The sequence below is a fragment of the Podarcis tiliguerta genome (genome assembly GCF_965153285.1).
Source record: "Podarcis tiliguerta genome assembly, chromosome: 16".
In the NCBI taxonomy this organism is placed as follows: domain Eukaryota; kingdom Metazoa; phylum Chordata; class Lepidosauria; order Squamata; family Lacertidae; genus Podarcis; species Podarcis tiliguerta.
The window spans coordinates 15,684,696-15,702,637 of record NC_139549.1 but is presented as its reverse complement, the minus strand read 5'-3'; the positions used below and the strand labels follow the sequence as shown (position 1 = coordinate 15,702,637).

The 17,942-nt window shown below is 52.6% G+C and overlaps 1 protein-coding gene and 1 long non-coding RNA gene across 2 annotated transcripts in view; one reads left to right on the top strand and one right to left on the bottom strand.

The window, feature by feature from the left end:
* The window catches only part of NRXN2 (neurexin 2), a 345,397-nt gene that overhangs the window by 146,300 nt on the left and 181,155 nt on the right, over positions 1-17,942 (bottom strand). The window contains exons 12-17 of the mRNA XM_083417037.1: positions 17,080-17,106; positions 12,056-12,175; positions 10,946-11,327; positions 9,291-9,481; positions 8,450-8,623; positions 5,718-5,837 (exon numbers count right to left, since the gene is read on the bottom strand). Coding sequence (XP_083273163.1) covers positions 5,718-5,837; positions 8,450-8,623; positions 9,291-9,481; positions 10,946-11,327; positions 12,056-12,175; positions 17,080-17,106 — 1,014 coding nt within the window. The remainder of the gene's footprint in view (positions 1-5,717; positions 5,838-8,449; positions 8,624-9,290; positions 9,482-10,945; positions 11,328-12,055; positions 12,176-17,079; positions 17,107-17,942) is intronic.
* LOC310666397 lies at positions 2,844-4,084 on the top strand. Its single transcript, XR_014505896.1, has 3 exons — positions 2,844-2,961; positions 3,286-3,367; positions 3,402-4,084. It is a non-coding gene; the product is annotated as an uncharacterized lncRNA (long non-coding RNA).

Genomic DNA, 17,942 nt, shown 5'->3' with positions numbered 1-17,942 from the left:
AGAAGGGAAGGACGCTGGGACTATAATGACTGATTCACAGTCAGCCAAGAAAGGAGGAGGAGGAGGAGAGGCTTCTGCTGCAAGCAGGCGGTCTGCAAATAGTCTGCCTTAACTTGTGAACAGGGTTTCTTGCCGCGTTGGGCCATATTTCTCAGCTCGCTGTGTAAATCTACCAGCCCTGGCTATTTATGGCCTCCCTTCTGATTTATAATAAGACTGGCCTTCATGTTGCGACAGCCAGGAGCTTAGCAAACGGAAGAGGGAAGCAGGAAGAGGGAAGAAGTGGGGTGTGTGTGCGCGTGCTGCTGGACACCGGTGCCAGGTTTGGAAAGAAATGGCTCTTCTAATATCAGGGTGCCCAAGGTGCCCTGCTTTAGAAAGGGCAGTCCTCGCTCGGCCCAAGTCTAGTTTAAAGAGAAATAACCTTGTGGGGGGAGCGTGAATGCCTATCAATGCTGATCACCACCTGTACAGAGGGAAAGCACACAGCTCACCTGGCCGTTGTTTGCCCCATTGTGATGAGATGGAGTCATCTTTCCATTTCAAACGCAGCAATCATTCCTGTATTTGCATCCTGGTTCAGTTCCGTGGGGCAGATGTGGCCCTCTGGGCCTCTGCCCCCCCCCCCAAGCACTCCTCAAGTGCCTTTTTCATGGATAGAATGATGTTCTGAAACTGGGACAAGGCCTTTGACCAGAGGGGTGTGTGTATGCCATAGATGGGCAGGGTCAGGGCAGCTTCCTGGCTCTCTAGCTCATCAGTACAGAACTGTCATCCTGCACGTGCTCAGAGACACTTCAGATGACCCCCTGGTGTTGTAACCAGGAAAAAGTATTCTGGACACTTACTATCCAGCCACAGGGCCCTGAACCCATCACAGCAACTTCTTTAAATACAGGGCAACAGTGTTTTGTGGTGGGGGGGGGGGGAGAGGAGAATGACCCTTGTCCCCTTCCTCTCTGGCACGCTTCAGGGGACTGGCTTAATAGAGCCTTGTTAGAGACTCCTTGGACCTCGTTAGCCAGCCCCTTGCCTCATTAAAATGGATTGGGCTGTCAGCCCCAATATGCAAGTGGTTTCATCAACTGCAGGGCGCAGAGGTGGTGGGTGGGGGGAAGGAGGGCTCAGCGGGGAGGGGGAACAGAAACACGCACCCAAGGGACTCCTGAGATAGTAAGGAAAAAACCCCAACCTTGCTTCCTGGGATTTGGAGAGAGTGTCCTCCACACCCATTACCTCTTGATTTATCCCAGTCCATGTTTGCAATGAGACCTCTTCTGGGGCTCAGGCAGGGTCCCCAAAACTGAAATGCAGCCTCCTCTGGGGAAGTGCACATGGAGCAGAACACCCCTGGCCCCCCAGAGAGGAGCATGTAGCGCCTTTCTCTTGACAGGTGCTCTGTGCTTCAGCAGGAAGACATTCAAAAGTTAAAGTGTTGGCTAGCAATGGGGGAACATCGCAACTGGGGGTGTGTTCCTGTTGAACGTCTGGTTGCCAAATTGGGTGTGAGAAATGCAGAACCTCTGCCCATGAGTAGTAACAGAACAGAGCTCATCTCACCCCTTTCCCGCCTCTGACCAGTTTGGAAAACTGAGCAGGCAGCTCAAGTAGGAGCTTCAGAGGTGGGGGAATGAACAGAGAAAGGCTGACCCCAAGATAAGAAGACTCAGTGGGTTGGGGGGCTCTGGACTCTGAGCAACATCAGTACCACCTGCAAACTTTCTCTGGCCTCTTCCTCCCTTCTGAAGTGCAGCAGAGAAGAAAGCCTTTCCTGTGGTGGCTCCTTGCATTCTGGAATGCCTTCCCCTTAGAAGGCCCGCCTGGAGCCCTCCTTACTTTAACATTTAGGCACCAGGCCAAGGCATTTCTACTTTCCCAGTCTTTTTAAAGAACTGCTAATACAGTATGAGTTTGACTTTACCGCCTCTTTAAACTAGCCATTACATCTTTCAATTGGCTGCTTTGATTTGATGTACTGTATTAGTTTGTATGCTTTTAAAAGTACTATTATAGTTTTATATTGTGCTTTTGCTTCTTACCATTGTGTTAGCCAGCCTGGGAAAAGACCACCTATACTAAAGGTGCAAGATGTATATTTCAGATGTGGATAAGGGAAGATAGGTCACTATTCCCACCTCATATTCACAGAATCTAACCAAAAGCAACAAAAAATTCCTTCCATTTCCAATGTTCAGGCTGTCGCGCTGTTCCTTGTGTGTGCACATGTGTGCGTTTGTGTATCACAAGTCTCAAGGGAACCCAAATCTCTCCAGTGAGGACTGAGCATGTTCTCTGCCCACAGAATGCTAAGTAGATGTTGTGGTGTGTGCGCGGCTTTTTGTGGGTAGAGAAGTTGAGGGCCCTGTCAAAAATGCCAAGGTGGGAAGACCTCCTACCTGGGGCCTGGGAGGGAAATGTGTTGCATGGTGCTTAGAGTGATTGGACTAAGACTGAGTAGATTCAACTCCCCACTCAGCCATGAAGCTTACTGGGTGACATTTGGCCAATGACCGGCTCTCAGTTTCTAATGTATTACACCTTGAGCTCCTTGGACAGAAGATGCATATATTCTCCACCCTATTTTCTGGCAGAGGGATTTTGCAGCTTGTTCTCAGAGTTATTGTGGTGGTGAATTTCTCCTAATCATTTCTTGGGAGGGGCTGGCAAGTAGCAGCGGCAACAGCACAACTTTTGTTTTGCGAATCCAGAAGCCATTTTGCATCCCCCACGATGCCCAGGACCAGGGCATCGTGGGAGATGCAAAATCCCAACCACCAGGCCTGCATGCACAAATAAGGTGGGAAATATCCTGGTGAATATTAGACTAAATCACCCTTTTCCTTCAGGCAGGGAGGAGAGGCAGAGGCTTGCCAAAGAATATTCTCAGAGCATTTAACTAAAATGGGTCTCCTGACAAATTGCAGCCCAGCTCTAGCCTGGGAAGTTTCGCGGGTGACCAAGGTGAGGTTGTTTGCCAGGTGGCTTGAATGCATTTAACAAGGACCACAGGATGCCCCCCACATCTACCAGCACATCCTCTCTGGCACCAGTAATAGTGTATGCTAGGCTGGGGGGTGGTGTGGGGAGCTGGGTGCCAGACTCCAGGTGGGCAATGGTATGACCTTGGGGTGCTCAGCCCAGTCTTGGCAGGTGACAAGAGGTTGGCAGCTGATTTTTTATGCTGTTTGCAATGCTACTCTTGTTAGTTCTAGACTTTTAAAAAAATCTCTGATTGTGTGTGACTTCAGCAATGGGACTTAAGATGATGTTCTTGTTTTACTGCAGCCTTCCTCAACCTGGTGCCTTCCAGATGTTTTGGATGACAACTCCCATCAGCCCCAGTCACTACCGAGAAATAGACCAAAATGTCTGGGGCACCAGGCTGTAGCGCTCAGCAGCAGCAGCAGCGAAGGAAAGGCACTCTGCACATACAAGGCATTCTGGTTCCTGGAGAGATGCACCTAGCACAGACAACAGGTTCCAGATTAAGCCTTGGCCGGATGTGCTCTGGCTCTGTTGAATTCACCAAGAGTTCTTCAGGCAGCAGCCCCTGGCCTCCCCCCCCCCCCCGGGAAGCTCTGAGAAGGGCCAGGAGAGGTTCCCATAAACCAACACACAACCCTCCTTCCCCATCTTTCACTTCCATGGCATGGCACGGAGGCAATTGTTTGTTAAAAACTGAGCAAGGGAACTGTCAAGATGAAAACTCTGCAGAAGAAATATGGTTCTCTCGGTGCTGGAGAGGGAGCTGTTCCCTTGCCCTTCCTTCCCAGCCACTCCTCAGAGAGTCTCCCTTAAGGCCTGCACTGCTGCAGAGATACCAGCCAAGTTAAATACCTTCCACTGCAAGCACCACCACGAGGAAAACCCCCAGCGTAGAACTGGAAAGGACCCCAGCCAGCAGGGCAGTTACTCCCCAAGGCCTCCTTGCCAGGTACCCACCAGAAAAGCCCCCCCCCTCACCCCCCCCTCAGAGAGACAAACCCCCTCCCACTACTCAGCAGCTCTCTTGAGTACAGATACTCCCCTGCCCCAGATTGAAACCTCTCATTCTCCTGTCATCTCAGCCCTTTTGGCTGCTCTGCCTTCCGCAGAACAGGGTGGGGGCTGGGTAGGATGATCTGCCCTAGACTACCAGCACCTTGTTTTTTATAGCAAATTTTTCAAAGATGAAAATCTGCCGTGCATCACATACGGAGATAATGTAACAAAGTGAGATTAATTATAGTGCATGGTGACTGCCAAGCGGCAGAAGGGTTTGCAGAGGGGCTACTCTGAGAAGGGGGGAGGGGGAGAAGAGACGCCATGCTCCCACCAGGGGACCCACCCTCCCTCAACCTGGGAGGGCCCTTACTTTGCCCTGCCCACCCAGACCCCTTTTCTTCCCACCTTTGGATTCCAAGCTCAAACCTTAGTCCTCCATGAACTTTTGTGCCATATGCTCCTTGCTCCTGGCAGATATGATAACTTGGGACACCCACTCGCCCTCCCATTTCCCCTACGTATCCCACTCTGAGACACTGCCTTTCTGGAGCATCTGGTTGCAGACTCCACCCTCATAAGCCAAAGGCAAACCTGCGACAGGCAGCAGCAAAAGAGATCAATCTCACCTACGGATATTGGTGCAAATTCCCAGGCGGACGAGACATTCCACCCAACCCAATACAAGACCAGCCGCAATTGTTTGAGAAGCTCAGCAATGAAACGTGCCAGGGTGTGTGTATGTGGCTTGTGCAATTCAGTCGTAGTGGTGCAGAGTTCACCTTCTGGCTGCCATCTGTTCAGTGGGGCAGAGGGGGCTTCATCGAGTGGGGTGTAGGCATTGCCATCTTCACACAGTTCTCAATGCTGAATCCCCCTTTCCCTCATAGTCCCCTTTGCCGCTTGGAAGGTTCTTGCAGCAAGGAAGACCCTGGACCCCCCAATTCCCCCATTTGCCCTTCTGACAGCTCCCCTGCCCCACAGGTGCCCTAGTGCTGCCCTCTGCTGCGGCAAGAGGTATAGTCTCCCTCTGCTGTGGGGCAGTGAAGGTTGTTCCAACTCCTTCCCACTTTTCTGAAGGGGTTTGTGTTTGTGTTTTCAGGGAGGGTTGTTCTCTACTGTGTACCATGAGACTTTCTCCTTCCTGCCCCGCCTTTCAGATTATCTATAAAGTGTGAACTTTAACTCTGGAGACAAAGAGATGACTCGTTTTCCACTGATACGCATTTGTGGAACGCACAATGCAACAGCCTTTTAATAATAACCTGACAGTGTCGCTCCTAATAGTGAACCTCATGCGGTTTCGCCAACCGCATGCTTGCTTTTATTCCTTCGTTTTGTTCGGTCTCATCTAGCCATGGTTACCGTGGACCTTGAGAAGCTTCCTGGGTGCTCCCGGGTGACAAGACCGCCAATAGACACACAAACACCCCCCCCCCGTTGCTCCCCTGGGGACTTGACTGCCCTCTGTTCGCTATCCCACACAGCAAAAGGTCTTGAGGAAGCAGGCTGCCAGAGGGAGGGAAGGCGGGCAACACTGGGCCCACTCCCCAAAGGGAGGAGGAAGGCCCCAGTCTGCAAAACGCCAGCTCCAGTCCAAGCGGCGCTACTAGTTCATTGCCTTGCTCAGTGTCCAGGGTGTGTTCCCCCCTTGGGGCTGATAAGCTCCACCTTTTGCCCCTTCCCTCCCTCCCTCCCTCCCTCCCTGCCACTCCCATCTCCCCCCTCCTACTCACGGTCATTGCACACGGGGCCACCATATGAGGTCATGGTGCAATCGCAGGTGTAGCCGTCCCATTGCTGAAGGCAGACGCCCTGGTTGGCGCAGGAGTCCTCCGTGCAGGTGGTGCTGGGACCTAGCGGGAGGGGCCAAAGAGAGAGAAAGCAAGAGGGGGAGACTTCAGGGCTTTCAGGGGTTCCCTAGTCCTGCCTTGTCTTGTCTGCCTCTGGCTACCACGTGGCAGGCCCTGGAAAGCATCATCGCTATCATCACAGCTTGTCTAATCAGCTGCACCTCTTCCTTGATTGGCTCACAGTTGTTACATGGGCTGCTGGCCTCCTCTCCGTGTGGGGCTGCCCTTGAAGATGGCTCAGGTAGCAGCTGAGGCACAATTCTGCAGCCCCATGGCTGACTGGGGGTTCCTTCAGACTGGGTGGGGGGTTTTTTTGTGGGGTGGGGATATATTCTGCATTAGCAGAATACTGGGCCTTCCACACACTTTTCCACTATTAGTTGTTGTGAACTGCTTGCCTATTCATTAACTTAGAGGCATTTATAAACAGCTTAGTATTTTTAAAAGATCTATATGGCAAACAATTTTATTTTGTTAAAAACAAAAAGAAAACCAATACCATTAAAAACCGAGAAAAGCAGCAGAATAGAAACATGTGAGAGCTTACAAAAGGCAATAAAGCAGAACTCCATGGGGTTCAAACTAATGCAAGAGGGCTCCAGCCTTGTGGGTCAGGAAAAGCCAGGAGGTAAAGCTGTGTCTTTATAAGTCTCCCGAAGCCAGTGGAAGGGAGGCTGCTTCCCGCAGGGCAGAGAGCATCATGGCATCATGCCAGGTGCGGGGGCAATGGCAGGAAAGGTCACTACCCTGTGATGTTCTCCAGACAATCTAAGTGATCTAACAGGTCTGTCCAGAGACAGGCAGCCTTTCGGGTAATCTAGTCTCTAGATGCTCAGGGCTCCAGCTGTTAACAACAAGGCCTTAAATGCTGGTCTGGTAGCTGATCGGCTCCGTCGGCACAGGTGTTAATAGGTGCACACCCAGGTGCTCCACTCAGCAGCCTGGCCACAGCAGCAGCCTGCACTAGCAAACAGGAGTCCACTGGTGCAGCTGCCAAGGCAGGGCTCTTGTCTACATTCCTTCCTCTGTGTTCTGCTGCTGCACGATTGCCGTATGGAAGGGCACCTTTTGCACTGCAGTGCAACGAAAGCAGGACCAAAAACAAACCAGAGCCTGGGTGGTGTAAGAAGTTATGGGATTTCAGCAGGACTTTCTGGGACATGCACTTGTCAGAAACAAAGCAGCCTCCCCCCCCCCCCAAATAATTGCAGGCAGGTATCACAATAAATTGCCCCAGGACCATCATGAGCACAAATCATCCTGAATGCACAAGGGGAAAGGACGTCTGGAGGAGCCTGAAGACAAATGAGGAAAGGTTACACTGTCTGGGGTATTTTAGTTTAGGAGAGAGGTGAATGAGGGGTTGTGAACATGGGAGGCAGTTTATTATTAAGTACGGCATGGGGAAAGTGGCTAGATAAAAGCTTCTCTCCCTCTTGCCTAACACTAGAATAGGCAAACTCGGCCCTCCAGATGTTTTGGGACTACAACTCCCATCATCCCTAGCTAACAGGACCAGTGGTCAGGGATGATGGGAACTGTAGTCTCAAAACATCTGGAGGGCTGAGTTTGCCTATGCCTGCACTAGAACTTGGGGACATGCAATGAAGCTGAACGTCAGAAGAGTCAGGACAGACAGAATAAAGTCCTTCCTCACACAGCTCAGAGCTAAAATATGGAACTCCCTACTGCAAGATAGACACTAAAAGAGGATTAGACAATTTCATGGAGGGTGAGGCTATCCGTGGCTACTAGCCATGATCGCTATGTTCTAGCTTCTAAGAACACAAGAGGAGTTCTGGTGGACCAGTTCTCTGTCCTAGAGTGCTAGCTGGTATCCTGAGTGGGAAGAGCTCTGCTGCTGTCCTGCTCATGTCCTGCTTGTGAACTTCCTTCTGGCTTGCCACTGTGAGAAACGTAAAGTGGGATTGCATGGACTCCCTTTCATCTGATCCAGGAGGACTCTGGGGAATGTCAACAGCCACCTCTCAGCTCTGGTGCACCAAAGGCCAGTTCAAGGTGAATGTGATTCTCTTCAAAGCTCTTAGCAACACAAGGATGTTCCAGCTAAACATATTTAGAAAGGAGGAAATGCTGCATTGGTGCATTCTTGCTTTACTGCAAAAATGAAATGAGGGTGATGTGTATTTTTTAATGCAAAGCCCCAGCTTGAGGGTGGGTGGGAGCAGAGGCAAGGGACCACAGAGCAAGGCCTCACAAGAGCAGCCCACTAGGAATGCAAATAAGGCTTTGCTGCCTCCCAGACACTATCCCCTGCCTCGTGGCCTTGTCGCCAGTCTGCACAGGGCTGGCCAGCGCTGCAATTACATTCAAAGTCAGAAAAATTGCTACTCAAGCCTTGAAAATTTGGGAGGACAAGAAGGGAGCGCCATTGCTTGGCAGAGCCACTGGATGACAAAGTTAATGGAAGAATGCAAATTCCAGAGGAAACAGCCTCTTGACTTACGGGAAATGAGCACATTTTTTAAGAAAGAAAAGTGGGTCAGGTTTGAGGGGAAGAGATTTGGAAGAGAGAAGCAGCAGAGGAGGGGAATGTGTGCTTAACCCGTTCCCTGCTCCAAATCAGACCTGGCCCACCCTGCACCCCCCCTTACCATCACAGCCCCTCTCAACGTGCCCGATCCGGTGCAGGGCGTCGGCGATGAGGTCCGGGAGTCGGCCATTGAGGTCCACGGAGGCCAGGCAGCCCTGGAAGCCGTCCCGCGAGGCCACTAGCTTGGGCAGGTTGTTGAACATGTTTTTGCTCAGGCCTCCAATGTACAGCTCCCCTGCAAGGTGGAACGAACACATGAGGGGCCCTGAGACCCCAGGCTGCACCTCCCGATTCACCCCCCGCCCCACAGCAAATGCCCAAAGGCCTGTGGGGCTGTGTGGGTTTTGGTGGTGGGGAGGTATGACCATGGTTGTGGTTGGAGAAAAGGGAAGCTGCTCAGATCCAGTCAACTTAAGAACTATCAAATCAACTCTTGAGCATAAAAAGATGTCACTGCCACAATGCAAAACAAGCCCACCAAGTCTAAAGAAAGATGAGAGACAGCAGCAAATCTGCACAGGCCAAGGGAGGGGAAGGTGTGCCTGCTGGACTGTCCTGGGGGGCAGATGCTCTTGGCTTGGGGCATTCCTGCTGCTGTTTTTATTTCATTCCTGAGCAGCCACCCACATAAAATCAGACCAACAAAACAGGGCACCTGCCTAAAACAACAATAATGGGATGCTATAAATGTAGGCAGATTAAAACTGTCCCCCACCCAACTTGGCAGCACAGTGCCCCCTAGTGTCACATAGAGGAGCTGCAAAGCGTGTTTCCATTTCAACAGGGCAGAGGGGACTGGACCTCCACTCCAAACGCACCAGCGCATTCCCATAAACTGCAAGGAGGCTGCCCTCTAGTGCCAAGAGAGGGTATTGCAACCCAGGCTGGCCTGGTAAGCTCACCCTTGAGGTCCAGGTTGCGGGCACCGTTGGAGTGCTGTGTGACAGTGCGAGAGTCGATCTTGAGCGTATGCACGTTGTTTGTGTCGCGGGACACGATGACGTTGTGCCACTGGTTGTCGTTCACCGGCTTGTCTGAGTTCCCCTTCATGAGCGAGGGCCCGTTGCCCAGGTCAAAGACATAGTGGATGTACCTGCAGGAAAGAGCGGGATGGGGGCGTGGAAGGCAGGGGATCAAAAGGGTTGTCCAGCCTGACCTAACACCCCCCGGCAGGCAGGAGAGCCTTCCCAGCACCAGCCACACATGACAAGCCCAGAGTCAAGCCCAGACCACCAAGCACATGGGGTCGTCCACCAATGGCTCCTGCATTTCCTGAATGCCTGGGTTTGAATAAAGGAGCCTCTCCCCAAACACACAGCAACGAGGTTGTTGGTTTTTCAAGATTCCCGGGGTGTGTGGGTGTGTGTGCATTAAGCTGTTCCCAGCTTAAGTGGCACAGCTCCCCCTTCAGCCCCTGCTGCCCCCCTCTGGCAAATGAGCAGCAGACATGGTTGTAGGCAGACTGCAAAATAATAAAGAAGCGGCAGCCTCTTTTCTCTCTATGCTGGCTGGGAGGGGCTCTCTAGAGTCTCACCTCCTATCTGGTCCTTCTAACTGCAGGCAGCAGGGACTGAATCCGGGACCTTCTGTATACAAAGCATCTGTCCCTCCCCCCAAATATTCAGATTGGCTTGTAACTGGAACTTTGCCAGTCCCAGGAGACCCCAAATATGAGGGTCCAGTCAGGGCCTGGAGAAAATGAAAGCAACTAGTGTGCTGTGACGGTAGAGAGTGTTGGACCAGAGGCCCCTGACCATTAGGTCCAGTTGTGGCTGACTCTGGGGTTGCAGCGCTCATCTCGCTTTATTGACCAAGGGAGCCAGCATACAGCTTCCGGGTCATGTGGCCAGCATGACCAAGCTACTTCTGGCGAACCAGAGCAGCGCACGGAAACATCATTTACCTTCCTGCTGGAGCGGTACCTATTTATCTACTTGCACTTTGATGTGCTTTCGAACTGCTAGGTTGGCAGGAGCTGGGACTGAGCAACGGGAGCTCACCCCGTTGCGGGGATTCGAACCGCCAACCTTCTGATTGGCAAGCCCTAGGCTCTGTGGTTTAACCCACAGCGCCACCCGTGTCTCTATCCGTGACGGCAGAGAGTGTCGGACCAGGACTAGGGTTCAAATTCCCCGTTCGGCCAGTCACTACCTCTTTCATCCTAGCCACCTCGCAGGTTGTTGAGGGGATAAAGTGGGGAGAGGGAGAACCCTGTATGCAGCCTGGAGCGGCTCAGAGGAAAAGTGGGCTAGAAACGTAAGTAATCCATCAGCGAAGTGGGTGAGGCAGGGAAGGAGATCTTGAGGCATCAGGCAGGGCCTTTATGCAGGCATCTTGGCTGTGCTGCCTGAGGCAGCAGGCGAGAGGGGGCAGCACTCTGGCTGACAGGTGGGATTTGTGGGGAAGGTATACATAGATCGTGCTCATGTCGCTGGGGTGTGTGTGGGGCTTCTGGGCCAGGAGGCAAGGCTTACAGGTATGTGTAGGGGAGGTCATTCTGGCTGGGTCTGGCAGGATGTGGACGGGGGCCCCCAGCGCCCCCTTGTGGACCCCTCACCCCTTGACAAGCTCCACCACGATGAAGTCGTTCCCGTTGCCACTGTTGAAGAGGATGAGCCCGTCGGTGGCCGTGGTCTTGAACTGGAAGAAGAGGTGCATCGAGGCGTAGGCCTGCAGCATGGCCAGCGCCAGGTAGCTGGCTTTGCTTTTGAACGTGACGGGGTCGGCGATGATGCTGCGCAGGCCGAAGCGGGCGTTCAGCTCACAGTAGCTGATGTCCCCGTTCTTGCAGAGGTCCATGTAGGGCATCCCATTGAAGACGAGGCTGCTGAGGTGGCCGATGAAGTTGGAGGGCACCACCGAGATGAAGCGGCGCTCAGTCATGATGCCCGTCTCGATGTTGTGGAACTCCAGGCGGGTGTGGGCGCCGGCCATTTGCCCTGCTTGGGCCAAGCACAGTAGGAGGGGGAGCACACTGTTAAAATGGAGCCAGGAGGGGGTGCTGGGCAATAGGCGGGGGGACAGGACACACGGTTGCCACAAGATCTCAGGCCAAAACGGGAGAGAACCCCCCCGATCAGGCTGGGCAGCGCTCCTTTCTGCTCACTGTCTCTCTTGAAGGCAGGAAGAGCCACTCCTTTCCTATTGGCAAGTGGTGAGAACTGGACCAAGGAGAGAAGGGAAGCAAATGGACAGCATTTGCTCCCCACCGAACACTCAGTGGCTCTCTGCCCCCCCAAGGAGATACTTAGCCTGGCCTGGAATCCTGCCCCTTTGCAGGCTGGCAAGGTTTCTGCTCCTTGCTATGGATTCCCCACAGCCCCTCCATACATTCCCAGTCCAGACCTGCCCACTCAGATACGGCTAGCAGTCCCTCTCTCTGTGTCAACATTGGCAGCCCCTAATCTGGATCACCTGCCCAATGTGCCCCCTAGTGGTCAAACTCAGGCATGGTCCCTCCTAGCCAGCTAAGTCACTCAGTGCCACCTGGTGGCGGAAATGGAGAACCGACAGCAACAATTCAGGAAAAGCGGCTTGGAGTGTGCGGGAGAACACACCCGCCTGCAATGATGCCAGGATGTTGGCTCTTTGCGGTCCCAAGGACTACCTTCTTTCTCCCCGAGTGCTGAAGCCCCTTAGCTCGGGCCGGCGGCCTTCCTCGGCTTACCTTCCACAGTGACGTTGTCCACAGAGAGCTGCAGGTTCTTTCCGCGCCGGACTACGCGGACCGTGTGCCACTCATTGTCGTTGAGTTTGTGACCGGCAAAAAGGGTCTCGGGGCCTTTACCTGCAATGGGGCAGGCAGGGTGGCAGAGTCAGGGCAGGTCCGCTGCGTGAGTAACAGCCCCACCCCTGCAGAGGTGAACCCCTCAAAGCCTCGCACAGGGACCCAGCCCAAGAATTAAAGACCCCCCCCGCCAGTTCACCGTATCTTTTCACCCTTGCAGGCACATGCACGCTCCCAGCACACAAGCCCAGCCATCTGCGTGGCTGCCACTTTCCTGTCTCACACACTCGGTCGCCACTCCTGAAACGTACACCCCACAGGGCCTCCATCCTATCCCAGGTAGAGGGAAGAAGAGAGGGTCAGAAGGCAGCCGGACCCATAGAACAGGGCCCATCTTCACTGTCTTGGGTGCCCTTCTTGGAATCCATGGGCACTATGTGAGCTCCAGGTGTGTAGGAGGGGAATAATCACACCCAGGTGTCTTTTGGCATGAGAGCCTGAGCAAAGGACCATGGCTCAATCCTAAAGTTCAACCCTGCTGGCATCACCAGGTAGAGCAGGGAAAGAGCCCTGAATGCGAAACTCTGGAGAGCCACTGCTGCTGTGAGTGCACACAATGCTGAGCAAGATGGACCTGCTCACTTTTAAGGCAGTTTCCTCCATCCCTTTATTCTGAACGATGAGGACCGGAATCTTTATTTTAAGCGGAGGTGACACAGCTCCACAGTAGATTACCTGCTCTGCACACAAAGGATCTGGGGTTCAATAACTGGCACCTCTAGATGCAGCTAGGGAAGACCACAGTCTGAAACCTGGACGGCTGCTGCCAGCTTGCAAAACAGGGAGGAGATGTCAGGCTTGCTGGATCTACCTTGTTTTTCACTTGAACCCCAAGTCCTTCCAACCAGGCCAAGGCACACACAGGAAACAGTCAGAAGCCAGGGGCTTCTCTGATCCGGGAGATTCGTTTTCCAAACCAGAACTGAATCGGTGGAGTGTGAGGTTTTTTTTGTTGGTCCTGCTGTTGTAAAATATTTTGGAGTCAGAAGCCCTTGGTGACCTGTTGTAAATCATCCAGAAGTCTGCCAGAAGATCCTGTTCTGCCTTCTGCCCATCCCAGCTGCGTTGGCATGTTGACCAACAGCAGAAGGCCACTTCCTGCCATGAGAAGGCCAAAGGAGTGATTCTGGGACAAGGAGAGAGGGCTGAATCCCAGGACCTCCTGACCGCCAAGCTTAGGCTACAGGAACTCATTCAGGGGCACAACGTCCACCCTCTAAGGCAAGCATGCCGCCCTGGCAAACAGTAGCTGTGCACCTTTCATGGTTGTCCCAGCCTGCATTGTTCCTCCTCAAACTGAGAAGGCTGCCCTTTACGATAACATTGATAAATGCTGCTCTGCGAGCCATTATTAATTGCAGAGAGGCAGAAGCAAACTCCCTCCACCCAAAAGCTTAAGAACAAACACAAACAGTGGAGTCTTGCAAGACCCCCAGGGGCTGCCTCTTTCCACTGCTTCTCTCTGTTTTACCTGGGCATGAACACCACCTGTTGGCCAAAGTGAGCACTGCTAGCGGGTGCTGCCACCTGGTGGCTAATCCAGCTACAGCAGCAGCAGCAGCAGCTTCTAAAAGCTCATGCTGCCATCAAGTGGAAGAAGATGAGCACTGCAGCGACCAGGGAAGGCCTGTGAAGCTCTCAGGTACTGAAAGGAAACCAGACCCTTCTTGGGTGCTGCCACCTCTTGGAGGGATTCAGGAACAACACCTCCAACCCACCCCAACTGCTTCTTCCCCTCCAGACTGCAGTTGACTCTGGCGTTTTTATTCTGCATATGTTTATACATGCGGATACTTTTGCAGCATGTTATGTTAATACATGCAAATAACATTCCAGGCTCCGAACCTTTAAGGCACGGAGCAGTGGGCCAAGCGGACCCCCCCCCCAACCCCACCTGCTCCAAGACAATTCCGTGCTGGCTATGAAACGGGGGTCATCTTAGCTCTCCTGACCCCAAATATACCAGTTCCTGGGAGCTCTCCTGCTAAGGAGACCCTCTCCCAACCCCCAGGATTGAAGTCTTTTCTGGGTGCAGTTAATTAACCCTTTCCTCCCCGCTGCACAGAGTGTACTCGCACCTCTTCTTCTCCAAGCCATAAACCCCAAGGCAATACAACATTTTCCTGCCCCTCAGGCCACTAGATAGACCAGCCCTTGTGAATGCTGCAGGCAGCCAGGATCCTCGACTTCTCTCCTCAGCTCTCAGAAGGAACCAGAACCTTCTGGACCGAAGGGGGTGTGTGTGTGTGGTTCTGTGGTGCTTGACTCCAGCGAGGAATCAAGGAGCTTAGGCCTGTGGTCTGTTCCCATGCCAGAGCTTGAGGCTGTGTGAAGGAGCAATTAATGAGAACCCCTCTGGACATGAGCAGTGGTTTTTACCACCATCAGCCCCCTCCCCCAATTCTGGCTCATCCATAGTTCCAGTGTGTTTGTTCTGGGCACAAAGATGAAAGCCTCGTCTCCAAATGGAGAGGGCAGAAGCAGAGGTTCAGGATGCCTGGGTTCTCTCCCCAGCTTTTTTTTTTTAAAAAAACACTTTTTAAAAAAGCATTTTGATTCTGCTTATGTAGACAACACAAATGTAGATGCATTGCTGTTGGCACCTGCAGATGGACCCATTTCAAAAAAATAAACATGAGGATCATCTGCCCTCTTACTGAACCCTTCTCCCCACTTCCGTATGCCTCAGTTTCCTTTCCCTCTCTCATTTCCAGCCCTCCTTTGCAAACTGGAAGCCTGGGTTGATTTACGTGGTAGCCCTGAGAATCTGCAGGGCCAGAAACTTGCCTGCCTCTGAGTCACGATCCTGGAAGTTGTCAGAGGAAGCAAGAGAAGGAGCCAGTGTGGTATGAGAGCCAGTGTGCCATAGCGGGTAGAGCATTGGGCTTGGGCCTGGAAGAACAGAGTTCAAATCCCCACTCAGCTATGAAACACACTGGTTGTTGTGAGCGGGAAAAAAATATTCTGCAAATTTCCACTGCCCTGCAACATCCAGCCCCTCACAAGTCCCAGAGCTTGGAATTTGGTTGTTGTGAATCCCAGGACCTCCTGCATTAAGGCCTGCACCGACTTTGGCATCCCCCAGTTGTCCCAGCACAGCTCTTGACTATCAAAGTGCATTTAAATGTGTGTGCTTCGTGAAGATTATGATTAGACTGAACAAGATGACAAGTGACACAGAGCAGATATGGAGGAACTGATTTTGCCCCTTTCATTTGGATGCCCACTAGAGCCTCTTGCCCAGTTCCAGGGGGCTGCTGATTTGTGACACCCTTTTGCCCCAATGACCCATCTCCCCTCCTCCAATGCTGCACAAAATGTAGAATGGAGGGAGATTTCCAAGTTGTAAAATCATCGTTCTGCACCGTGAGCAGTTAAAGTGTTTGGAAACAAGAGTTGCACAAACAGCAGGTGAGTGCCCATGCCTGTCTTTCCTCAGCTGCCTGTGTGGAGCGCTGGGGGTGCAAAGGGAATCCCCCCCCCCGGCCTGACCCCTTCCCCAGACCTGATCGCTGGTCAGATTGAGACACACCCCTTTAGCACCACCACATCGCTGTCATGAACCAGGCTAGAAAAAGCTGGTTTGCTAAACTGGGAGTGCCTGGGGGCTTCTTCCCATTACCTGAAGTGTGCAGGAGATATTACTCTGGGGGTCCCTGCATGCCTCCTTTTCCAGCAGCAACTTATCGACTCCGCTTTTGTTTCTGTAAATTTTCACTGCTCTGCAAAGTCCCCGCCTCCCCCTCAGCCATGCTGAACTCTTTCTCCTCTCTTTTAAACAAGTCCTCAAATTACGGGAGAAAGAGGGGAGAATTAATGAAATCCACAAGTTCCCACCATTTGATGATTGCCTTCGGTTTTAGGAAAATCACACAACCCTGTAGGTAAGCAGAGACATCAAAAAATGGAACGCCCCCTCCCCCCTCCTCCATGTAATATGAGTACTGCCCAAAATCCCAGGTACATTTCTTCCATAGGAAATTCTCTCAAAAGTTCCAGGAATGGCATTAGGGGAAAAACTCACCCTTCCACAAAAACTCAGTGCCACTCACCTCAAAAGGTGTGGTTAAGAGAACCCAGGCATCCTGGCTGTCAGCAGATCCTCTGATACTCATCAGAGGGGTAAAAGGTAAAGGTACCCCTGACCATTAGGTCCAGTCGCGGATGACTCTGGGGTTGCGTGCTCATCTCACTCTATAGACTGAGGGAGCCGGCGTTTGTCCGCAGACAGCTTCTGGGTCATGTGGCCAGCATGACCAAGCCACTTCTGGAGAACCAGAGCAGCACACAGAAATGCCGTTTACCTTCCCGCCGGAGTGGTACCTATTTATCTACTTGCACTTGACGTGCTTTTGAACTGCTAGGTTGCCAGGAGCAGGGACCGAGCAACGGGAGCTCACTCCGTCGCAAGGATTCGAACTGCTGACGTTCTGATCGGCAAGACCTAGGCTCTGTGGTTTAGACCACAGCGCCACCCGCATCAGAGGGGAGAAAGGGGCTACTGTTGCATGTTAGAGAGGGGAGAAGGTATTGGGGTAGGTGGGCTCATCTCTATGTGAAGCAACCGTGGAGGAAGAGGAACATGAGCCCATTTGGCTTCTGCTACTGACCAACTCCTACAGGCTTTAGCAGATGCTCATCCTGAGCGTCTACAAGAAGGAAGACGTTTCATGGGCTTGTTCTGTCCTGGGGACTGAGGAGAGAACCCTTTGGAGCACCCCTGTGTCCTGTTCACTAACACACACACACACACACACACACACACAGACACACACAGCGCCTACCACCACGACCACCTTTTTCCTTTAGAAAAGCAAAATAAAACAGAAACTGCAGGATTAAAAAGAATGAGTCGAAGAAGAAAAAAAGGGAAAAAAGAAATATATATATATATGGCAACTTACTGGGGTTACAGCCTATCCTGACACAGTCTGAGACGGGGGGCCGGGGTGGGGGTGGGGAGAGAGAAGAGAACGAGACAGTTTTATATCCTTCAAGGTAACGTCTGCAACCAAACACCCAAAAAAGAAAACCAATTCAGCCCACCATCTGGGGACAAACGCACGACAAGGAGGACACTTGCCTCTGCACTGGGGAGGGGTCTGGGTGGGTCTGCCTGTCCTCCTGATCCGGCCCAATGCTGCCTCCCTATTTCACACACCCCACCACAATCTCCTCCACCTGCACCAACAGGATGCAGTTGCAAATATGCCTGGGTCTTTCTGTCTATGCACAAACCAGCCGCTGGTCGTTCTCCTGGGGGTGGCTTTTCTGAGTGGGAGGCCTGGGTTGGTGGCCCTGGCTCCCACTCCCTACAATGCCTTGATCCACAGGAGAGGAGGGGAACCTCAGAGCTGGTCCTCCAGGCCTTTCTCCTCAGCCCTCTGGGCTCCTCCAGGCCACTGCCTGCTTCAAAGTGCTTTTGCGTGGCTGTGATCCTGCCTCCTGCTTGCAAAGAGGGAGAACCCTCCCCTGTTTGCACAGCTGAAATATAACCTACTCCACCAAGGTAAGAGTCACATCTGTGGCCCTGCCCACTTTTTTTGCCTCTGGCCCCCCACTGGGATGCGGCCCCCGGGATGTCAAGCACAAGGGAATGTGGCCCTCGGGCTAGATAAGTTCTCTACCTGTGATCTGGGAGGTCTCCCCCCCCCCCTTTTTCAGTTGACAGTTCTGTAGCTCAGGTGAGGGTGATCTACAAATCACCTGAGCCTCTTTTAAGTTTTTATTATCTGCAGTTCTCCTGCACCTGGCTGGTGTGCGCATG